The sequence below is a fragment of the Rana temporaria genome, chromosome 5 (assembly GCF_905171775.1).
Source record: "Rana temporaria chromosome 5, aRanTem1.1, whole genome shotgun sequence".
In the NCBI taxonomy this organism is placed as follows: Eukaryota; Metazoa; Chordata; class Amphibia; order Anura; family Ranidae; genus Rana; species Rana temporaria.
In genome coordinates this window covers 3,148,998-3,174,582 of record NC_053493.1, presented here as the reverse complement: position 1 = coordinate 3,174,582, position 25,585 = coordinate 3,148,998, and the positions used below count along the sequence as shown (strand labels likewise).

General features: G+C 45.6%; 1 protein-coding gene across 2 annotated transcripts in view; it reads right to left on the bottom strand.

Moving 5' to 3' along the window:
• Positions 1 to 8,042: 8,042 nt before the first annotated feature.
• ADGRB1 (adhesion G protein-coupled receptor B1) overlaps positions 8,043 to 25,585 on the bottom strand; it is a 735,432-nt gene continuing 717,889 nt past the window's right edge. For both annotated transcript variants that reach the window (XM_040352071.1, XM_040352072.1), the window contains 3 exons: positions 18,882 to 18,917; positions 14,404 to 14,502; positions 8,043 to 9,337 (listed from right to left, as the gene is read on the bottom strand). In XM_040352071.1, the coding sequence (XP_040208005.1) occupies positions 9,140 to 9,337; positions 14,404 to 14,502; positions 18,882 to 18,917 (333 nt within the window). In that variant the 3' untranslated portion in view covers positions 8,043 to 9,139. The remainder of the gene's footprint in view (positions 9,338 to 14,403; positions 14,503 to 18,881; positions 18,918 to 25,585) is intronic.

Below are 25,585 nucleotides of genomic sequence, written 5' to 3'. Positions count from 1 at the left end.
TGTGGATTGGAACTTGGTAGGCAGTCTGGATACCTATTATGGGATGTTAAAGTGTCTTGCTGTGAGGAAAGGGGGGGAATCACTCCAGCAATCCCCCCCCCTGCTAAGACTGTTTACTGAAGGAGAAGTTTGAACACACCTGACCTGTATCACCATTGTCATTGGACAATTTAACCCACCCTGTTTCCCAAGGGTGGGAGGGATGTATTTTGAAGAGGAATGTGTTACCATGTGCAGATAATAAAGATTCATTCCCTGTTTTGAACCTCAAACAAGAGCTGTGTGTCTAGTTTCTGGGGGAATTATTATCGGTCGTGTTCGTTTGCCTGATTGTGGAGTGTCGTTAAGCTGTCTTGGATGGGATGGAAGGTCGTAAACGGTGGTGACCGTTACAGTGGTGGCACAGCAGTGGGATAATTCCATCGCTTAAAGGACAGCTACAAGGACACAGGACAATGGAGTCTCAGTATGCACGGCTGAAGCGCTCCACCCTCAAGGACTTACTGGAGAGCCGGGGCAGACCGGCCAGCAACCGTAAAAAGATGGACATGATCACAGAACTTGTCCAAATGGATGGAGCGGAAAGACCCAACTTAACGGAAAGGCCCAGCGTAACAGACAGGACCCCGGAGGAGGCAAGCTTTGATCGGGCTGTCAAACTAAGACTGGCACACTATGGTCCTAACCCTCCACCGGAGACCATAGACCGAGTTATAACTGCTGTGGATGCAAATTGGCTACGGCAAAGAGGTTCCGCAGCAGCTGAAGTCACAGCAGCACCAACTGAAAGGAGAAAGATACATTTTGCTGCTTTTAAGAACTTCATTGAAACTGAAGGGGAGATTGATGGGTACCTTGCTAATTTTGAACGGCAATGTGCCCTACACCGGGTGCCCACAGAGGAATGGGTTACCATTTTGTCTGGGAAATTGTCCGGCCGGGCCAGTGAAGCGTTCAGAGAGACGAGCAAGCAGACTGGAGACTCATATACCGAGTGGGCATGCCGCCTACACCGCACAGCATCCCACTGGGTCGATGGATGCCAAGCAGAATCCGGGGAAGAGGTGCTGCAGGTGTTCCTGCTGGAGCACTTCTTTGACAAACTGTCCCGGGAAGTCAGAGAATGGGTCCGGGACAGAAACCCTTTCTCCTTGTCTGAAGCAGCTCGCCTGGCGGACGAATACACAGACGCCCGCAAACTGGACAACTCTGTGGTCAAGACCACAGCTCGGGTGGATTATCGATCAGCGGCACCCCCGCCGGCTATTGCCTACAAACCCCAGTCGGACCGTCCTACAACACCACCTCCAGCGGCCACTTATCCTCAGAAGCCTAGGTTCAGCACCCAGGACAACTCACAGTCCATCAGGTGTTTTGGGTGTAAACAGCTAGGACACAGAAAGCTAGACTGTCCATTGAATCCACCCAGGCAGTCACAGTCATGGAGACAGCCAGAAAGGGGGAACCCCCGCACATCCATGCCTGCGGCCCACTGCGTTGAGGAGGAAGAACATTGGGGCATTCTGCACGAGGCAGATCCGATACAAGCAGCTAACCAGGACAACAGGCAGCAACACAGGCAGACTGTCTGGGTCAATGGAAGGGTAGCCAATGGACTACGCGATTCTGGGGCCACGATGACCCTGCTACAGAAGAAACTCATCCCAGAGAGCCAGCACACCGGAGACACTGTAGCCGTAAGAGTAGCGGGAGGCACCGTCTTCCGGCTACCCATTGCTCGGGTTCACCTGGATTGGGGGGTTGGTTCGGGACATGTGAATGTGGGGGTGATGAAGGATTTGCCAGCAGATGTACTACTGGGGAATGATTTGGCCCCCCTTGTTTCTGCGTACGCCCCGATGTGCCCCGCTGAAGCCCACACAGTGACTACCTGTGCCCAGACCCGCGTTGCTGGAACCAACTCGCTTGCTGCTGAGACCCGGGTAAGACTACCTTCCCCGACATGTACTGTAGATCCGGCACAATATCACAGTCTAAAATGGGAATGTGACAAGTTGGCCCGTGAGAAATCAGAGATGCAACGACACTACTTCATGTTGTAGCGCTCACCCCCGAAGGAGCCGCTGAATTATCGGGTCTTCTGTCTCACCTCTGTGACCCACCACAAACAATGAATCCACAGCACACCAGCACACCTTGTGAAGCTTTATAACAGATTTAATAACTGTGGGATAGAGCAAAAGCCCTTAACGTCTCCCCACTCTAATATAATACAACTAATAACAGGATGAGATAATACGTTTAGATTGAATGCAATGAACAGTAATATATATATATATACTTAGCGGTATCTACCCCACCCTAAACTACTGGCCAGTAGTACTGTCCTAGGCTAGCCAACGTTGGGGCCCTGGTGTAGGAAGTACACTTGTTGCAATGGCCAAAGGCCGCTTACCACTTCTAGTGTCTCTTTGGGAAAGGAGGATGATTGTCTGCGGAAGCGAATGTCCCTCTCTCCTCAGACCGACGGTTGTGAAATGGATGCAGTCTTTTAAAGCCTTCGGCAGGACAACTCAGATCGTCTAGGGGCTGTCTGGGGAATCTGGCAATAACCTCCATCAGCTGTCCTCACTCAGTTGGGCAGGCTGGATTACTCCGGTGGCTGGATCGGCCCTGCGACCAGGCCTCAGTTCTATCGCTCAAAACACAGTCTCTCTCTGACACAGTAGACGAACATCAGTCTCTCCAAGAACTATTGCATAGAGCCTGTGTCTCAGTGGCAAACACACAGCTCTGACACAGGCCGTCTTAAATCACCCTCTGATGCAGATCTGTCTTGCCTGGGTCCTTGTTCCAGACTCCCTCTCCTCACTGCTTCCTCCTGACTCCCCTCTCTCCTGGAACTTCCTGTCTCAAAGCCTCCTGGGAAAATGCAGTTATCCAGCCCCTTGCTGTAAAAATGTATCTCTATGTCTGTTCTGTACTGCAGCCTCCAAATCTGTGCTCTCTGGCTCCACCTGCTGCAATATATATATATATATATATATATATATATATATATATATATATATATATCTTTTTAAATGGCTGAAAATCACAACAGGGCTACAATGTATTATGAGATGTCCCGTGGCTTGAACATTGAAATGCACAAACAGGCTGAAATTGTCAAAAGATTAAATGGGATTTGCATCCAGGTGGTGCCTTATCTCTCCTAAGAGCATCAGCAACAGGTTTTGGGAGCCATTGAGAGAGCAAAGCAAGTGACTGTTCCAGAGCTGAACTCCATTATTCACCTTCACCATCAGCTACCGACCTGGTAAGCCAAATGGCAATGCTGAGGGGTTATCCCGGCAAACAGACATTATCCCGGCCTCCTAGTTCCGGACATCCCCAAGTTGACCCGAAAAGGATCAAGCCGAGTCTGCCGGAGTGTTCCACAAGGGGGGAGCCATGTAACAGGAGTGACTTTAGGGGCACAGGGTGAATGAGAACCCCACTATGGTCTGTGCTAGTCACATTTAATGCGGTCAGATATTGTATATATATTGTGTGTTGGCTGATGTATACTAGTAAGCTTGCTGTGATGAAAGGGGTGGGTGTGATTGCATTCCATTGTCTATTGTGGTAATTAAGTCTGCTATGTGGATTGGAACTTGGTAGGCAGTCTGGATACCTATTATGGGATGTTAAAGTGTCTTGCTGTGAGGAAAGGGGGGGAATCACTCCAGCAATCCCCCCCCTGCTAAGACTGTTTACTGAAGGAGAAGTTTGAACACACCTGACCTGTATCGCCATTGTCATTGGACAATTTAACCCACCCTGTTTCCCAAGGGTGGGAGGGATGTATTTTGAAGAGGAATGTGTTACCATGTGCAGATAATAAAGATTCATTCCCTGTTTTGAACCTCAAACAAGAGCTGTGTGTCTCGTTTCTGGGGGAATTATTATCGGTCGTGTTCGTTTGCCTGATTGTGGAGTGTCGATAAGCTGTCTTGGATGGGATGGAAGGTCGTAAACGGTGGTGACCGTTACAAGTCTTATGTCTAGGGTCATCCTATGTCCAATAGGGGCATAGGATGACTGAGAAATGATATCTTGGATTACATGAGATGGGACAGTAAGGATAATTCACAATGTATTGCAGCATATCTTGAAATATTACAGGTGGTTAATTCTGACCCCAACAGGTCAATAGCAGAGTGACTCATTCATGTGGGGACACATAGACTGTTGAGGTGCTAATTAAGTCTACCTGGCTGTAGTGATAAAAGCTTGCTGTGTTTGCATTCTATTGTCTATTGTGTTAATTAAGTCTGGCTCCTAAGATATTTCATGGTGCTATGCTAACTAACCCTGTATTGTGTGAAAGTTCTATTGATGCTAATATGTGTTGTGAGTTAACAAACTCTAAAAGTCATGGGGCAGATCCACAGACGAAGTACGCCGGCGTATCTACTGATACGCCGGCGTACTTTCAAATTTCCCGCGTTGTATCTTTAGTTTGAATCCTCAAACCAAGATACGACGGCATCTGGGTTCGATCGGACAGGCTTCGTACGCCTTCGGATCGTAGATGCAATACTTCAGCGGCCACTGGGTGGAGTTCGCGTCGTTTTCCGCGTTAGGTATGCAAATGAGCTTTTTCCGACGATCCACGAACGTACGCACGGCCGTCGCATTCTCTTATGTCGTCTGTAGTCGGCTTTTTCCGGCGTATAGTTAAAGCTGCTATTTTGCGGCGTATAGATAGACTTGCCATGTTAAGTATGGCCGTCGTTCCCGCGTCAAAATTTTAATCTTTTGTTTTGTTTTGCGTACGTCGTCCGTGAATAGGGATGGACGTAACTCACGTCGAAGTTGTTGCGACGTCATTTTGCGCAAATCACGGCGGGAAATTTCGAAACTGAGCATGCGCAGTTCAATCGGCGCGGGGACGCGCTTCATTTAAATGAATCACGCCCCCTAATCGCCGATTTGAATTCCGCCGCCAGAAATAACTTACGGCGCGAAATCTTCCTGGATTCGACTTAAAGCCAGGTAAGATACGGCGGCGTAGCGTATCTCTGATACGCTGCGCCTATCCAATTCTATGTGGATCTGGCCCATGATGTCTGCCATGTCAGCTATAGTAATTGATTCATTTAGAGTCGGTGTCAGAAAGTCTGTCTAAGATGTGGATTGAGGGGGACTCGTTAAGCTCCCATTGTGTGATGTTGTGGGTGGAGTGAGTCATTGTCCAGATTTGGTTCCTAACTGTATATAACCAGCTGAGTTTACCATTAAAGTATTCATTCGTTTTGGAACCAGAGAACAGAGCTGTGTGTCTCGTTTCTGGGGGAAATCCAATGGGTCCTGTCTGCTGGATTGTGGAGTGTCGGATAAGCTGTCTTGGGTTGGTGGAATGGAATATCGTAAACGGTGTTAACCCCTGACCGTTACAGGGGTCTTAACCAGTCTCTACTACTCTATCCAAAACAAGAAAAAAAGAAGGCTTTACATACACTTTATAGTCAACAAATGTGGATTATCGTAAAATACATGTTTTTTTTGGGGGGGTTGGGGTTTATATTTAATTTATAGAGCAGGAAAAAGCATGGTTCTTTTCGTTTGTTTTGTTTTTTGTAAGCATATTTAAAAGAAAGGAGAAAAATTAATAACTTGTCATCTGTAAGTCATTGGCACCACATCCCTTTTATTGGTAAAGATATAGAAAGGAGATTTGGGACTTTAAAGGTGCGAAAATAAACAAATTATCAAAAAAAATTATTTTATAAAAGTTAAAATTGACAGAATAACATCCATCTAAAACATAAGAATACCATTTCGGAGTGTGCCAGTAGACAAAATTCTCGACATGTTTCACTACTTTTAGTAGCTTCTTCAGGAGATTTACATTTGTCGAGCGCTAGCTACTGAAGGATAGAAAAATATAATAAACAAACATAGGGGCAGATCCACAAAAGAATTACGCCAGCGTATCTATTGATACGCCGGCGTAATTTAAAATTTCCCGCGTCGAATCTTTGTTTTGCATCTTCAAAACAAGATACGACAGCATCTCGGTTCGATCCGACAGGCGTACGTCTTAGTACGCCGTCGGATCTAAGATGCAATTTTTCGGCGGCCACTAGGTGGCGTTTCCGTCGAATTCCGCGTCGAGTATGCAAATTAGTTAGTTACGGCGATCCATGAACGTACGTCCGGCACATTTTTTTACGTCGTTTGCGTTCGGCTTTTTCCGGCGTATATTTAAAGCTACTGTTTTGAGGCGTACTCAATGTTAAGTATGACCGTCGTTCCCGCGTAGAAATTTGAAATTTTTACGTAGTTTGCGTAAGTCGTTCGCGAATAGGGATTTGCGTAGAATGACGTCACTGTCGGAAGCATTGGCTTGTTCCGGGTTAATTTCGAGCATGCGCACTGGGATACCCCCACGGACGGCGCATGCGCAGTTAAAAAAAACGTTGTTTACGTCGGGTCACGACGTATTTACATAAAACACGCCCCCATCACAGAGATTTGAATGCCGTGCCACTACGCCGCCAAAGATACACTACGCCGCCGTAACTTATGGCGCGGATTCTTTGTGGATTTGAAAAAAAACATAAGTTACGGCGGCGTAGTGTATCTTAGATTATCTTAGAATAATGCGCCGCTGACTGTGGATCTACCCCATAATGCGCAAATGAAACTCGCAAAAACAAAAGGATCAAAACACAATATACAAAATAAATTCAATCCCACAATGGCTAGATTCACAAGAACCGACTTAGAATGAGAGCCAGCAGGTAATTGAATTTATTTTGTATATTGTGTTTTGATTCTTTTTTTTTTTCAAGTATCATTTGTGTATTATGTTTGTTTATTATATTTTTCTGTCTTTCAGTAGCTATCGCTCGACAAATGTAAATCTCCTGAAGAAGCGACTAAAAGTAGTTAAACGTGTCAAGAATTTTGTCAACTGAATTAGTATGCTTATGCTTCAGATGGATGTTATTCTGTAAATTTTAACTTTTATATATATATATATATATATATATATATATATATATATATATATATATATATATATATATATAAAAATAAATATATATATTTTTTATAAATCTATTTGTGTGTTTTTGCACCTTTAAAATGTCCCAAATCTTCTTTCTATATATTTAACAGAGAAGGCAGTTTTTGTTTTTTTTACCCATATTTAATTTATTGAGCAGGAAAAAGCTTTTTTTGTTTTTTTTTACCCATGTTTACTTTATTGAGCAGGAAAAAGCTTTTTTTTTTTTTTTTTTTTTACCCATATTTAATTTGTTTTTTTTTACCCATATTTAATTTATAGAGCAGGAAAAAGCACAATGTTCTTTATATGCTTTTTATTAGAAATAAAACACATTCATTTGTGCTCAGAAAACTGTACAAAAAAACTGACAAACACAGATCGGAAAAAAACAAAAAACAAAAAAAAAAAAAAAAAGTAAACGGGGTAATTGGGCAAAGGAAAAAAACAAAACAAAAAGTAAAAAAATAAAAATAACAGTTATTAAACAAACACATAGTTATTACATAACATTGCTAATGTTTTTTTGGGGGGGTGGGATTTGATGATCGGGACAATTTGAGTGTTAAAAAAAATTAAAACACAGTAAAAAGATATTTATATGGTAAAATTCATTATGTGTAATTATAATAATTACAATATAATACAACACGGCACCTGATGCCTTGTGCTTTCTCTTCATATATATAATCTAAAATCTGACAATTACATCACAGTTTTAAGTAATCTTTTTTTTTTTTTTTTAACTCCTTTATTTACTATTTTGGATTTTTTTTTTTTTTAAATCATTTAAACATTAATAGATTTATTTAATATACAGGTCATGACAAGATAAATGTCATTATTATTTTTTTTTTTTCCAAAAATAAAAATAACACTGGAGCCAAAATAAAAATAAAAAAATGCTTGCATATCAAGCAAACTTGCTTTAAAGGTTAAATTATGCATCTTTTTAATTTTCCATTGACGCAACAGAAGTTGTTGGGATACTCGGATTCCACCTCTTGCGTTTTTTTTTTTTTTCCGCGGACATTTATTGAAGAAGCGGTCAAGTTGCTGTAGACTCCTCAACCAACCGCCAACCAGGCGAAAACCTCGTCCTTTCGGAGTTTCTTGGTCAAATGGAAATGTTTTCTCGAAAAGGAGAAGAGCAAAGAAACAAGTGCTCTAAAGTTTGGGAACACTTTATTGGGTCTCCATAGCTTAATTTTTTATTTTTTTTTTATTTTTTTTAATGCAGTCCGTCAAGTCCCACAAGCCATTGTTACAAAACTATATATATTAACGTTTTTGCTTAGAACAATCTTATCGTAACAAAAAAAAAATGTCATCTGCTTGACCTAGCAGAGGGGTGAAGATTGGTCAACCAAAAGGAATTCTTATGCGGTTCTCTTTATAACAGTCAAAGACTTCCATTCAACATCGAATCTTCACTTGATCTAGGTATAAAGCCTCACTCTGCTGGGTTCAATTATTATTAATTATTTTTTATTTATTTTTTTTATTTGGTTCTATCTACTCAGACTAGTCAAGGATAACCAGGACCCAGTTTTCAGGGCCAGCTCTAGCAGGGTTTTTTTTTTTGTGGTTGAAACCAAAACATACGTTATGGAGATACTCAAGCAAGGTATTACATCACTGAAGATTTAGGTCTGATTCTATAATAGCTGGCCCCCCGAGATCTTTTTATATAATACACCAAAGTACTATATGCTTGTTAATTGCTATCGGAAGCTATTGAACGTCTTTTTTTTATTTATTTTTTGTCGAAGAAGATTTTTGTTTTTTTGAAATAATTGCCAGCCAACCATCGTGGATTCCTCAGTGTCACCTCCGCTTGAAGGCCAACGACTCTTTTCCAAAGTTGATCTCCGTCCACTTCGCCTCATCATCTGGCCGATCAGCCAATACGTCATCTTTTTTTTCTTTTCTTTTTGTCGTTTTGCCACACCCCGGGAGAAAGAGCACGTTGTGTCTACCTCTAAGAGCCTAAACGGAATATCCCTTCTGAGAACAATGCAAAAAAGTACTTTAACGAGGTTTCAAAAGAAACCAAACATCTCTCCGTTTTTATATGGAACCATATTCTTTAAAAATAAAAAGAAGTCTTTTTCTTAAGCTTCAGACCTCAGTCTGAAGATCGATTATGTCTTGCCCCACCAGAGGTATCGTCGCCCCAGTTTTTTCCCACTCCACAGTCTTTAGTTCTAAGGGAGAAGGTGACACTGGCTCCATGTCCTTTTTAACCCAAGATGGCGGAGACTGAATCTTCCTCATTCCTTCCCAAGACCTCTTGCTGGGTGTCTGCTGTTTCTCCATCTGTAGAAGGACGATAGAAATTTCCAAATTAGAGATAGATAGATAGATAGATAGATAGATAGATAATATGGCCAGACATTTGAGGACACCATAACATTACACATACTTATATGGTCAAAAACGATGAACAATTTATTGACTTCATATTTTTCCAGACATTGTATTTGTATTCTTCTTCTAATAAATAGTTCATGTTCAGCAAACAAACGAGTATCGTCTTGTTTGTTGTTGATAGCGGTTGGAATATCTGATATCTATATTCAGACTGGGAGGAAGCGGCATATGATGAAAGCACTCAAGCAGATTGTGGGACGTTTCATTACAGCAGACAATTGTGCTCCTCCATCCTTTAGGGAAGGCCCTTTAGTCTTCTATCATGACCCTGCTGTACAAAGCCAGCTCCATAAAGACATGGTTTGACCGGTTTAACCAGTTTGGTAATGGAGGAACTTGAGTGTCCTGTACAAAGCCCTGATCTCAACCCTACTGATCACCTTTGGGATGAATCGGAATTGTGAGCCAGCTCCAAAAAGACATTGTTTGACCAGTTTGGCGTGGAGGAACTCGAGTGTCCTGCACAGAGCCCTGACCTCAACCCTACTGAACACATTTGGGATGAATTGAAATTGTGAGCCAGCTCCATAAAGACATGATTTAACCCAGGGGTCTCCAAACTTTTCAAACAAAGGGCCAGTTTATTGTTCTTCGGATTTTAGGAGGGCCGGATTGTGGCCAGCGGGGTATAAAATGCCCCGGGCCCAGCATTGGTGAGAATAAATATGGTCTCATAGTTTGCGATCAGTAGGATAAGGAGTAGTGTCCCTATTAGTAGGAGTAATTATATCTCATCATTGGTGTCAGTGGAAGAAAAAGTGCCCCCTTGTTGGAGTCAGTGGTAAGAATAGTGCCTCATATCAGTGGGAGGAATAAAGCCCCGAGGGCCGGATAAAGCCTAGCAAAGGGCCACATCTGGCCCTCGGACCACAGTTTGGAGACCCCTGATTTAACCAGTTTGATGTGGAGGAACTCTAATGTCCTTCAGAGAGCCCTGACCTCAACCCTACTGAACACCTTTGGGATGAATTGGAATTGTGAGTCAGCTCCATAAAGACATTGTTTGACCAGTTTGGCATGGAGGAACTCGAGTGTCCTGCACAGAGCCCTGACCTCAACCCTACTGAACACCTTTGGGATGAATTGGAATTGCGAGCCAGCTCCATAAAGACTTGATTTGACCAGTTTTATGTGGAGGAACTCTAATGTCCTTCAGAGAGCCCTGACCTCAACCCTACTGAACACCTTTGGAATGAATTGAAAGCCAAACCAGATATTCTCAGGTGACCTCACCAAATGGGCACAAATTCCCACCAAAATCTTGTGGAAAGTCTTCCCAGAAGAATGGAGGATGCTATAACCATGAAAGGGGGGCAACTCCACATTAAGGGCCATGGTTTTGGAATGGGATGTCCAACAAGCCCATATAGGTGTAATGGATGGAGGAACTCAAGTGTCCCATAGAGAGCCCTGACCTCAACCCTACTGAACACATTTGGGATGAATTGGAATGCCAATGGTGAGTCTGATTTTCTCATCCATCATCAGTACCTGACCTCATAAAATGCACACCAATTCCGCAAAAATCTTGTGGAAAGCCTCACCAGAAGGGTGGAGGATATTACAGCCACAGAGGAAGATAACTCAATATTAATGTCCATTGGGGAACTCCATAAAAATGACCATGGTTTTGGAAATGAGATGTCTTCCTCTATAAAGACAAGGTGTGACCAGTTTGATGTGGAGGAACTTGAGTGCCCTGGCCTCAACCCCACTGAAAACCTTTGGGATTAATTGGAACGCCAATTGTGAGCCGGGTCTTCTCATCCAACTTCAGTATCTGACCCCACAAATAGGCAAAAGGTCCTACATACACCCTCCAAAATGTTATAGAAAATTTGAAGACAATTGTGCTCTTCCAACCTTGTGGTAACAGTTTGGTGAACTGGTTTTTCGGGTCATTCGTTATGATCCCAATTCGTACATTTTAAAATACATAAATTCCTAAATTCGTAATTTCGAAAGTTCGTAAATTTGAAAATCCGAAAATAAGAAAAAAAAATTGGAAAATTTTAACGAACGTAAATCTGAAAATTCTAAATAATAACTAACTAATAATAACTAACTAACTAGTAAATTTAAAAATCCAAAGATCTGGAAATTTGGAAATTCAAAAATCCAAAAATTCGGAAATTTGAAAATTTGAAAATTAAAAAAATTTGAAATCCGAAAATTCTAAAGAATGAAAATCGGAAAATTCTGAAAAACAACAACTAATAATAACTAAATATTAAATTTGAAACGCGAAAATCCGAAGATCTAGAAGGGAAGGGAAGTAAAATTCTAAATTTGAAAATCCGAAAAGTTTGGAAACTCGAAAATCCGAAAATAAGAATGACAATCTGAAAATGAAAAAAAAAAAAAAACGAAAATCTGAAAACTCGGAATCCCGAAAATCTGAAATAATAGCTAACTAATAACAACTTAACTATTACTAACTATTAAATTATAGGTATTGGAATTTGTTTTAAAATTTGGCTGTTAGTGAACGTAACGAATACAAATTTATCCGAAGTTATATATAATCTGAAATAACGAATGCAGCATCTAAACAAATGGAACGCATTAATATTAAATAATAATAATAAAACATTTTTATTGTTATTTATTATTATCAATTCGTTACGTTTCATCAGTTTAGATATGGCATTCGTTATTTCGGATAATTCATAACTTTCAATGAATTTGTTACATTAACTAACAGCCAAATTTGAAAGGAAATTCCAATACCAAGAATTGAATAGTTAGTTATTATTTCTGATTTTTGAAATTTTGGGGTTTTTGGATTTACGAATTTCGAATTTACAAATTTTCAAATTTCTTATTTCTCATTTCTGATTTTTTTTAAACTAACAGCCGAATTTGAAAGTAAATTCCAATACCAAGAATTGAATATTTAGTTATTTCAGATTTTCGAATTTTTGGGTTTTTGGATTTTCGAATTTACGAGTTTTCAAAATTAGAATTTTCCATTTCCGAATTTTCAAATTTTTGAAAAAATTACAATTTACGAATATTCTTTGTTAAAGAATATCTCTTGTCTAATAGCTTGATTCAGAGAGAGTTACGCCGGCGTATCAGTAGATACGCCGTCGTAACTCTGAATCTGCGCCGTCGTAAATTTAAGCGTATTCTCAAACTGAGATACGCTTAAATGTTGCTAAGATACGACCGGCGTAAGTCTCCTACGCCGTCGTATCTTAACTGCATATTTACGCTGGCCGCTAGGGGCGTGTACACTGATTTACGCCTAGAATATGTAAATCAGCGAGATACGCCTATTCACGAACGTACGCCCGGCCATCGCAGTAAAGATACGCCGTTTAAGTAAGCCGTTTTCAGGCGTAAAGATAAACCACCAAAAAGATGGCGCAGCCAATGTTAAGTATGGACGTCGGTCCCACGTCGAATTTTAAAATTTTTACGTCGTTTGCGTAACTCATCCGGGAATGTGGCTGGGCGTAATTTATGTTCACGTCGAAACCAATAAGTCTTTGCGGCGTAATTTGGAGCATGCGCACTGGCATATGTCCACGGACGGCGCATGCGCCGTTCGTAAAAAAAACGTCAATCACGTCGGGTCACGATTCATTAGCATAAAACACGCCCACCTCTTCACAATTTGAATTAGGCGCGCTTAGGCCGGCACATTTACTCTACGCCGCCGTAACTTAGGACGCAAGTGCTTTGTGAATACAGCACTTGCCTCTCTAACTTACGGCGGCGTAGCGTATATGCGATACACTACGTCTGCCTAACGTTAGGCTCATCTACCTGAATCCAGCTATAAATTTGTTAAGCGGGTTTCCATTAATTCGAATGTTTCCGAATGAACACATTTTGACGAAGTTAGTTAAAAAACGAATTTGAAACGAAACTAATTGCACATGTCTACCGGCAATTATACGGCCCCCGAGAATTTACACCGCCCTTTACATACTATATACTGTTAGGTAGATTCAGTAAGAGTTAGGCCGACTTATCAGTAGATAAACCGACCTAACTCAGAATCTACGCCGACTTATGTTTAAGCGTATGCTCAAACAGAGATACGCTTAAACATATCTAAGATAGGACGGCTTGCGCCGTCCTATCTTAGATTGCAATATTTTGGATGGCCGCTAGGTGGCGCTTCCATTGCGGTCGGCGTAGAATATGTGAATGAGGAGATACGCCGATTCACGAACGTACGCCCGGCCGACGCAGTACTTTTACGCCGTTTACGTAAGAGATAGGCCGCGTAAAGTTAGAGCTAGGCCCTATTGGAATAGTAATGTCAAGTATGGCCGCCGTTCCCGCGTCGAAATTCGAATTTTTTACGTCGTTTGCGTAAGTCGTCAGTGAATCGGGATTTACGTTGTTTACGTCCACGTCGAAATCAATAGGCCCGTGCGGCGGACTTAACCGCAATGCACACTGGGAAATGTAGGCGCCCGGCGCATGCGCAGTCAAAAAAAAAACGTAAAAAACGTGAGGTCAAGCGCCATTAACATAAAACACGCCCCCCCTCAAACACATTTGAATTAGGCGCCCTTACGCCCGCCGATTCAGGCTACGCCGACGTAACTTAGCAGGCAAGTACTTTGTGAATCATGTACTTGCCTCGCTAACTTACGGCGGCGTAGCTTAAATTCCTTAAGCTACGCCGCCGCAAAGTTACGCCAACGTACCTGAATCTACCTATGTACATTCACATCAGTCTCTGCCCTCGGGGCTTACAATGGAAGGTCCTTATCACATGTACTGGGGTAAGTTCAGAGAGGAGCAAATTATCCAACCAACATGTCTTTGGCGGGTCGGAGGAAACCTACGCAAGTAGATAATGTCCTATCCGGGATTTGTACCAAGGACCCCGGTGCTGCAAGGCAGAGGGACTAACCCCTACTCTGCAACATGTCAGATTACGGGTGGGAATGGGGGGTAAGGAAGGCTCTCTTTTCGTGGTCGCCCACCTTGCTCTCCGCTGGTGGAGACTCCTTCTCCGCATGCTGCAGTTTCCGATTTAAGTCCTGGAACATGTCCTGGTGACGTTTCCTGGTGTGCATAATTTTCTGCGGAAAATAACGATTTTTAGTTTTTTTTTGCCATTAAATAAAAAAACAAAGACTCCATGCTACACACAACAGATATGCTATAAACAGTCAATCATCCAGTGCCCAGGGTTCAAAGATGGCAAATCGTGCCCCCTTCATTATGTGAGAGTATATGAGGAGGAAAGGGGAGAGAGAGCACAGCCTGCACCTCCTCCAGGCTCTCTCCTCCTCTCATTGCTGCTTCCAGTGCTTGGCTGACAGAAGTAGTGATGCCGCTGTCACTACTCCTGTCACCCTTAGAGTAGAAGGAACTTGCGGCACCCCCATCCCTATAATACACGCTGCGCCCAGGGCGGCCGTCCCTTCTGTCCACCCCTCTTACGGCGCCCCCATCCCTAAAATACAAGCTGCGCCCAGGGCGGCTTTCCCTTCTGCCCACCCCATGCCCCGGCCCTGGCTATAAATAGGGCTGCCATTAAAAATCTTGGGGCCCCTGTACAGCCTTCCTGATAGGGCCCCCTCAGCCTGGGTGGGTGTAGGGGCTCTGAACACGGCTCCAGCTGCATGGAAAAAAAAAGACACCCATTAACGCAGCCAGAGAAAGAGATTGAAGACACAGATTCCCAATCCCTGTCTCTGCAGCTACAGCTGCACTGCAGGTGAATGAACAGGAAGCGGTCTGCACAGAGACTCCCTGTTTATTCACAAACACAGTTCACTATGCTTCAGTTATGAATGAACACAGGAGCGATCAGTACCACTCACTCACTGTGTTCATTCAGGAAAGGTAAGGGCCGGTACCGGTTTACTGCCCCCCTTCCCTTTAAATCCTAAAACCCATCCCCCTTTGTATCCACAGTAGCTGACAGCCAGTAGGAGGGAGAGGAGGAGAGGTCCAACAGTGCTGCAGGGGAAGAGGAACACAGGGGGGATTGGAGCTGCGGGGGAAAAGGATCCTGGACAGGAGAGGGGGCAAGGGCCACAAAATCCCTGAAACAGATCCCCTGTGGCTCCCCTTGCAGCAGCTTACAGCCGGTGGAAGAGGAGCAGAGGCCCAACAGTGCTGCAGGGGGATTGGAGCTGTAGGGGAAGGGGATCCTGGAAAGGAGAGAGGGCAAGGGCCACAAAATCCCTGAAACAGATCCCCTGTGGCTCCCCTTGCAGCAGCTTACAGCCGTTGGAAGAGGAGGAGAGGCCCAACAGTGCTGCAGAGGAAGGGGAACACAGGGGGGATTGGAGCTGTGGAGGAAGGGGATCCTGGACAGGAGAGAGGGCAAGGGCCACAAATCCCCTGAAACCAATCCCTGTGGCTCCCCCTACAGCAGCTTACAGCCGGCGGGAGAGGAGGAGAGGCGCAACAGTGCTGCAGAGGAAGAGGAACGCAAGGGGATTGGAGCTGTGGGGGAAGGGGATCCTGAACAGGAGAGGGGGCAGGGACCACCCAGTCCCTGAAACTGATCCCCCGTGACCACCCTGCAGCAGCTTACAGCCGGTGGGAGAGAGAAGAGGAGAGGCCCAACAGTGCTGCAGGGAAGAGGAACACAGGGGGATTGGGGCTGCAGGGGAATGGGATCTGAACAGGAGAGGGGCAGGGGCTCCACAATACCTTAAACCCATCCCCCGTGGCTCCACCTGCAGCAGCTTACAGCCGGTGGGAGGGAGAAGAGGAGAAGCCGGAAGTGCTGCAGAGGAAGGGGAATACAGGGGGATTGGAGCTGCGGGGGAAGGGGATCCTGGACAAGAGAGGGGGCAGGTTCCATGCAATCCTTGAAACCGATCCCCTGTGGCTCCCCCTGCAGCAGCTGACAGCTGGTGGAAGGGAGAGGAGGAGAGGCCCAACAGTGCTGAAGGGGAACATAGGGGGATTGGAGTTTCGGGGTAAGGGGATACTGGACAGGAGAGAGGGCAGGGGCCACCCAATGCTTAAAACTGATCCCCTGTGGCTCCCCCTGCAGCAGCTGATAGCTGGTGAGAGAGGGAGATGCCAGCTAGGCTGTGGGGAGGGAAGTGCCTGTACCTCAAAGTGGTCCAGGCCCTCAGTTAAACTGGGGCCCTGTACAGGAGCCCTGGCTATAAATATTTCCAGAATCCTGCACTCTCCTCCTCTTCTTCCTGTTTAGCCAACCACATCCAACCCTCCAAGGCAGACTCATGTCTGATTGGCGGCTGTGACAAACATTGAGACATTATCCTTTATATCAAGCTTTTTGTATGGAAGAGTCTGTGGTGGGTGTGGCTGGGAACCACTCTCCTGCACCACAAGCAGGTATTGCCAGATCACCTGATTGCTAATAAAAAGGGGGAGGGGCAGTGAATTGTGGCATGTTCTCTGTGTGGAAGCAGCGGTCTCTCTGCAGAGCTCCGTCACACCCCCTGCTAAGTCAGAGCTAGAACTCTCCAATCAGCAGTAGTGGTGCAACGGATCACAGTTGATCCGTGATCCGAACGGGTCACCCCATTCGGATCGGCACACTCTGTGACCCGCGGCCTTTCGTATGTTATGGCCGCGGCTCCCGAGCTAGGCCGAAGCCGCGGCCATAACATTAGGAAAGGCCGCGGCTTCGGCCTAGCTCCGGAGCTGCGGCCATCTTGGTACACCCGGCGGCGGCCCTCCTCTCTGTTTACACCCACAGAGGAGGAGGAGCCCGCACTCGTGGGACACACCACTGGGAGTCATACTACCTGGGGGGGTCTGTCTGCCTGTTACTACCTGGGGGGGTGTCTGCCTGCCTGTTACTACCTGGGGGGGTGTCTGCCTGCCTGTTACTACCTGGGGGGGTGTCTGCCTGCCTGTTACTACCTGGGGGGGTGTCTGCCTGCCTGTTACTACCTGGGGGGGTGTCTGTCTGCCTGTTACTACCTGGGGGGGGTCTGCCTGCCTGTTACTACCTGGGGGGGGGGGGGGTCTGCCTGCCTGTTACTACCTGGGGGGGGGGTGGTCTGCCTGCCTGTTACTACCTGGGGGGGTGTCTGTCTGCCTGTTACTACCTGGGGGGGGTCTGCCTGCCTGTTACTACCTGGGGGGGGGGGGTCTGCCTGCCTGTTACTACCTGGGGGGGGTGTCTGCCTGCCTGTTACTACCTGGGGGGGTGTCTGTCTGCCTGTTACTACCTGGGGGGTGTCTGCCTGCCTGTTACTACCTGGGGGGGTGTCTGCCTGCCTGTTACTACCTGGGGGGGGTGTCTGTCTGCCTGTTACTACCTGGGGGGGGGGGGTGTCTGCACCGAGGGGGTTCTTTACTGAGGGGGGACTATAGTTGGTGGGGGGGGGGGTGACACATTTTTTTTCTGCACCGGGTGACACCAACCCTAGTGACGCCACTGCAGTGGGGGAGATGTAGATATTCCAGTGGGGGAGAGGAGATGTGGATATTACAGTGGGGGAGAGGAGATGTAGATATTCCAGTGGGGGAGAGGAGATGTGGATATTACAGTGGGGGAGAGGAGATGTAGATATTCCAGTGGGGGAGAGGAGATGTAGATATTCCAGTGGGGGAGAGGAGATGTAGATATTACAGTGGGGGAGAGGAGATGTAGATATTCCAGTGGGGGAGAGGAGATGTGGATATTACAGTGGGGGAGAGGAGATGTAGATATTCCAGTGGGGGAGAGGAGATGTAGATATTCCAGTGGGGGAGAGGAGATGTAGATATTCCAGTGGGGGAGAGGAGATGTGGATATTACAGTGGGGGAGAGGAGATGTGGATATTACAGTGGGGGAGAGGAGATGTAGATATTACAGTGGGGGAGAGGAGATGTGGATATTACAGTGGGGGAGAGGAGATGTGGATATTACAGTGGGGGAGAGGAGATGTAGATATTACAGTGGGGGAGAGGAGATGTAGATATTACAGTGGGGGAGAGGAGATGTAGATATTACAGTGGGGGAGAGGAGATGTAGATATTCCAGTGGGGGAGAGGAGATGTAGATATTACAGTGGGGGAGAGGAGATGTAGATATTACAGTGGGGGAGAGGAGATGTAGATATTACAGTGGGGGAGAATTTTTTTTTTTTTTTGCTGATCCGAAAAATGATCCGATCCGTGACTCTTGATCCGAGGAACGATCCGAACCGTGAGTTTTTTTGATCCGTTGCACCCCTAATCAGCAGGAAGCACCAGGTTTGGTGATTGGAGAGCTCTAGGTTTGACTCAGTAAGGGGCATGGCAAACCTCTGCAGAGAGACCACTGCTTCCCCACAGTGAGGAAAAGCCTTCTCTGCAGCATGCTGGCAGGGGACAGTCTTCTCTTATAAGGCTAACCAATCGCCAAGTGGAAATGGGGGCTAAGTGTAACACTGCACAATTTTGGGGAATATTTTATACAAGTATAAAGAATACTTTCATGGTTTTGTGAAAAATAAAAAAATAGAAAAAAATAAATAAATAGGAACTTACCTCAAAATCTAGTTCTGCATACCGCGACTTTCTTCTCTGTGAATGCAAACAAAAAGAAAATACGTAAGATCTCCCCCAATGAGAACAGAATTCATGCCGTCACCAGATCAAATATTCAAATTTACAAATGTCTGCTAAAATAAAGTTTTGAGGCCCTGATCCCGGGTATGGAAGTGTTTATTTTTTTTTGTTTATTTATTTATTTTTTTGCTCACCTCCTGATGATTATTAGGTTTTTGTATTTTTATTTCCCATTTTTTTGTATATATTTCGTTTTTTGCTTGTTTTTGGTATATTTTGATAGTATCCAAATATACCAAAAACAAACAAAAAACAAAATATATACAAAAAAATGGGAAATAAAAATACAAAAACCTCAAAATATATACAAAAATATCAAATATACCAAAAACAAGCAACAACAACAAAAAAATAACAGAAAAAAATACAAGAAAAATGCAAATAAAAATACGCAAACCTAATAAACATCAGGAGGTAAGCAAAAAATAAAATAAAAAAACAAAACAAAAAAAACTCGACCATACCCGTGATAGTGCCTCAAAACTTTATTTTGTTTTACATTTTTTAAAACTTTTTTTTTTAACCATATTGTCAACTCTCAAAGTAATTTTTTTAATTACATTTTTTTAAATTTTCGAGTGACCCAACATGGCCAAAATTAAATAAACAAACAACCCCACCCCCGGTACCGCCCCCTTTTAAAGAATACAGAACCAAGTATCATTTCTTAGTGCTAATTTGTTTGTATGGGAATTTTCTAATGAAAAGGCAGTAAAACTACATCCCCCTGCACCCAGCAAAAACAGACCCCTCCAGCAACAATAATAGACCCATCCCCAGCAACAACAGACCCCCCTCCAGCAACAATAGATCCATCCCCAGCAACAGTAGACCCCCTCCAGCAACAATTGATCCATCCCCAGCAACAATAGACCCCCTCCAGCAACAATAGATCCATCCCCAGCAACAATAGACCCCCTCCAGCAACAATAGATCCATCCCCAGCAACAATAGACCCCCTCCAGCAACAATAGACCCCCTCCAGCAACAATAGATCCATCCCCAGCAACAATAGACCCCCTCCAGCAACAATAGATCCATCCCCAGCAACAATAGACCCCCTCCAGCAACAATAGACCCATGCCCAGCAACAATACGCCCCCTCCAGCAACAGTGAGATGAGAACAAAAACCCAAAAGAACGATTCAACCTACAAGTCTTATAATTCAATTATTACCTATTATTATATATTATTATTATTTATTCATGATAAATAATAATAATAATAATAATAATAAAATTATAATAATAGTTATATTATAGATATTGGAATTTCCTTTCAAATTTGTCTGTTAGTGAACCAGCAAAAACAGACCCCTCCAGCAACAATAGACCCCTTTCCAGCAACAATAGGCCCCCTACAGCAACAGTAGACCCCACTCCAGCAACAATAGACCCATCCCCAGCAACAATAGACCCCCTTCCAGCAACAATAGGCCCCCTACAGCAACAGTAGACCCCCTCCAGCAACAATAAATCCATCCCCAGTAACAATAGATTTCCTCAGCAACAATAGAACTCTCCAGCGACAATAGATACCTCCCAGGACCTACGTATATGTCCCCCAGGCAACAATAGACCCTAGACATGTGCAACATGTGTTGCGAATTCGTTTTCGGACTAAATTCGGCATATTCATTCATTTGGAAGCATTCGAACGAATGAAAGACTCTTTTGACAAACGCGTACGCAAATTATTTTTTTTCAGAAAAAAAGAAAATCAGAAAAAACCCAAAAGAACGATTCAACCTACGAGTTTTATAATTCAATTATTACCTATTATTATATATTATTAATATTATTTATTCATGATAAATATTAATAATAATAATGAAATTATAATAATAGTTATATTATAGATATTGGAATTTCCTTTCAAATTTGTCTTTTAGTGAACGTAACGAATACAAATTTATCTGAAGTTACAAATGCCGATTAACAAACGATCTGATAAACGAAAAAACAAAACAAAAAAAATAATGTTGGTAGTGCACGTGTCTAAAAGACCCCATTCAGAACCCCAACCAGCAACAATAGATCTTTCAGTAGCCAGCATCAATAGACATCTACCTCCCCACAGTAGATCTCTACGACTAGCACTTGACCTCCACCAACAATAGATCCCTCCCCCAAACCAGAAGCAATAGACCTCCCCAGCAACAATAGATCACCCCACAGCAAAGTATCCCCTACCATCAACAGATCCATCCCAGCAACAATAGACCCCCCAACCAGCAACAAGCAACAATAGACCCCTCCCTTAACAGTAGATATCTCCCATCAACAACCGACCATACACATTATTATTAGCATAAAACATAACATTCCACATTGGTTCCATAACAAGGTACAGAGGTCACAATATTAATCTATAACAATGGGACCGCCCCCTAGGAGGTATACAATGGGACTGCACCCTAGGAGGTATACAATGGGACTGCACCCTAGGAGGTATACAATGGGGCTGCACCCTAGGAGGTATACAATGGGACTGCGCCCTAGGAGGTATACAATGGGACTGCAGCCTAGGAGGTATACAATGGGACTGCACCCTAGGAGGTATACAATGGGACTGCACCCTAGGAGGCATACAATGGGGCTGCACCCTAGGAGGTATACAAGGGGACTGCACCCTAGGAGGCATACAATGGGGCTGCACCCTAGGAGGTATACAATGGGACTGCGCCCTAGGAGGTATACAATGGGACTGCCCCCTAGGAGGTATACAATGGGACTGCACCCTAGGAGGTATACAATGGGACTGCGCCCTAGGAGGTATACAATGGGACTGCAGCCTAGGAGGTATACAATGGGACTGCACCCTAGGAGGTATACAATGGGACTGCACCCTAGGAGGTATACAATGGGACCGCCCCCTAGGAGGTATACAATGGGACTGCACCCTATGGAGACATACAATGGGACTGCAGCCTAGAAGGTATACGATGGGACTGCCCCCTAGGAGGTATACAATGGGACTGCCCCCTAGGAGGTATACAATGGGACTGCACCCTAGGAGACATACAATGGGACTGTACCCTTGGAGGTATACAATGGGACTGCACCCTAGGAGGCATACAATGGGACTGTACCCTAGGAGGTATACAATGGGACTGCCCCCTAGGAGGTATACAATGGGACTGCACCCTAGGAGGCATACAATGGGACTGTACCCTAGGAGGTATACAATGGGACTGCCCCCTAGGAGGTATACAATGGGACTGCACCCTAGGAGGCATACAATGGGACTGCACCCTAGGAGGTATACAACGGGACTGCAGTCTAGGAGGTATACAACGGGACTGCCCCCTAGGAGGTATACAATGGGACTGCACCCTAGGAGGTATACAATGGGACTGCCCCTATGGAGACATACAATGGGACTGCGCCCTAGGAGGTATACGATGGGACTGCCCCCTAGGAGGTATACGATGGGACTGCGCCCTAGGAGGTATACAATGTGAGTGCGCCCCTATGAGGCATACAATGGGGCTGCACCCTAGGAGGTATACATTGGGACTGCACCCTAGGAGGCATACAATGGGACTGCCCCCTAGGAGGTATACAATGGGACTGCCCCCTAGGAGGTTTACAATGGGACTGCACCCTAGGAGACATACAATGGGACTGCAGCCTAGGAGACATACAATGGGACTGCACCCTAGGAGGTATACAATGGGACTGCGCCCTAGGAGGTATACAATGGGACTGCACCCTAGGAGGTATACAATGGGACTGCACCCTAGGAGGTATACAATGGGACTGCACCCTAGGAGGTATACAATGGGACTGCACCCTAGGAGGTATACAATGGGACTGCACCCTAGGAGGTATACAATGGGACTGCACCCTAGGAGGTATACAATGGGACTGCACCCTAGGAGGTATACAATGGGACTGCACCCTAGGAGGTATACAATGGGACTGCGCCCTAGGAGGTATACAATGGGACTGCACCCTAGGAGGTATACAATGGGACTGCACCCTAGGAGGTATACAATGGGACTGCGCCCTAGGAGGTATACAATGGGACTGCACCCTAGGAGGTATACAATGGGACTGCACCCTAGGAGGTATACAATGGGACTGCACCCTAGGAGGTATACAATGGGACTGCACCCTAGGAGGTATACGATGGGACTGCACCCTAGGAGGTATACAATGGGACTGCGCCCTAGGAGGTATACAATGGGACTGCACCCTAGGAGGTATACGATGGGACTGCACCCTAGGAGGTATACAATGGGACTGCGCCCTAGGAGGTATACAATGGGACTGCACCCTATGGAGACATACAATGGGACTGCACCCTAGGAGGTATACAATGAGACTGCACCCTAGGAGGTATACAATGGGACTGCCCCCTAGGAGGTATACAATGGGACTGCCCCCTAGGAGGTATACAATGGGACTGCCCCCTAGGAGGTATACAATGGGACTGCACCTTAGGAGGTATACAATGGGACTGCTCCCTAGGAGGTATACAATGAGACTGCACCCTAGGAGGTATACAATGGGACTGCACCCTGGGAGGTATACAATGGGACTGCACCCTAGGAGGCATACAATGGGACTGCAGCCTAGGAGGTATACAATGAGACTGCCCCCTAGGAGGTATACAATGAGACTGCAGCCTAGGAGGTATACAATGAGACTGCCCCTAGGAGGTATACAATGAGACTGCCCCCTAGGAGGTATACAATGGGACCGCCCCCTAGGAGGTATACAATGGGACTGCACCCTAGGAGGTATACAATGGGACTGCACCCTAGGAGGTATACAATGGGGCTGCACCCTAGGAGGTATACAATGGGACTGCGCCCTAGGAGGTATACAATGGGACTGCAGCCTAGGAGGTATACAATGGGACTGCACCCTAGGAGGTATACAATGGGACTGCACCCTAGGAGGCATACAATGGGGCTGCACCCTAGGAGGTATACAAGGGGACTGCACCCTAGGAGGCATACAATGGGGCTGCACCCTAGGAGGTATACAATGGGACTGCGCCCTAGGAGGTATACAATGGGACTGCCCCCTAGGAGGTATACAATGGGACTGCACCCTAGGAGGTATACAATGGGACTGCGCCCTAGGAGGTATACAATGGGACTGCAGCCTAGGAGGTATACAATGGGACTGCACCCTAGGAGGTATACAATGGGACTGCACCCTAGGAGGTATACAATGGGACCGCCCCCTAGGAGGTATACAATGGGACTGCACCCTATGGAGACATACAATGGGACTGCAGCCTAGAAGGTATACGATGGGACTGCCCCCTAGGAGGTATACAATGGGACTGCCCCCTAGGAGGTATACAATGGGACTGCACCCTAGGAGACATACAATGGGACTGTACCCTTGGAGGTATACAATGGGACTGCACCCTAGGAGGCATACAATGGGACTGTACCCTAGGAGGTATACAATGGGACTGCCCCCTAGGAGGTATACAATGGGACTGCACCCTAGGAGGCATACAATGGGACTGTACCCTAGGAGGTATACAATGGGACTGCCCCCTAGGAGGTATACAATGGGACTGCACCCTAGGAGGCATACAATGGGACTGCACCCTAGGAGGTATACAACGGGACTGCAGTCTAGGAGGTATACAACGGGACTGCCCCCTAGGAGGTATACAATGGGACTGCACCCTAGGAGGTATACAATGGGACTGCCCCTATGGAGACATACAATGGGACTGCGCCCTAGGAGGTATACGATGGGACTGCCCCCTAGGAGGTATACGATGGGACTGCGCCCTAGGAGGTATACAATGTGAGTGCGCCCCTATGAGGCATACAATGGGGCTGCACCCTAGGAGGTATACATTGGGACTGCACCCTAGGAGGCATACAATGGGACTGCCCCCTAGGAGGTATACAATGGGACTGCCCCCTAGGAGGTTTACAATGGGACTGCACCCTAGGAGACATACAATGGGACTGCAGCCTAGGAGACATACAATGGGACTGCACCCTAGGAGGTATACAATGGGACTGCGCCCTAGGAGGTATACAATGGGACTGCACCCTAGGAGGTATACAATGGGACTGCACCCTAGGAGGTATACAATGGGACTGCGCCCTAGGAGGTATACAATGGGACTGCACCCTAGGAGGTATACAATGGGACTGCACCCTAGGAGGTATACAATGGGACTGCGCCCTAGGAGGTATACAATGGGACTGCACCCTAGGAGGTATACAATGGGACTGCACCCTAGGAGGTATACAATGGGACTGCGCCCTAGGAGGTATACAATGGGACTGCCCCCTAGGAGGTATACAATGGGACTGCACCCTAGGAGGTATACAATGGGACTGCACCCTAGGAGGTATACAATGGGACTGCACCCTAGGAGGTATACAATGGGACTGCACCCTAGGAGGTATACAATGGGACTGCACCCTAGGAGGTATACAATGGGACTGCACCCTAGGAGGTATACAATGGGACTGCACCCTAGGAGGTATACAATGGGACTGCGCCCTAGGAGGTATACAATGGGACTGCACCCTAGGAGGTATACGATGGGACTGCACCCTAGGAGGTATACAATGGGACTGCGCCCTAGGAGGTATACAATGGGACTGCACCCTATGGAGACATACAAT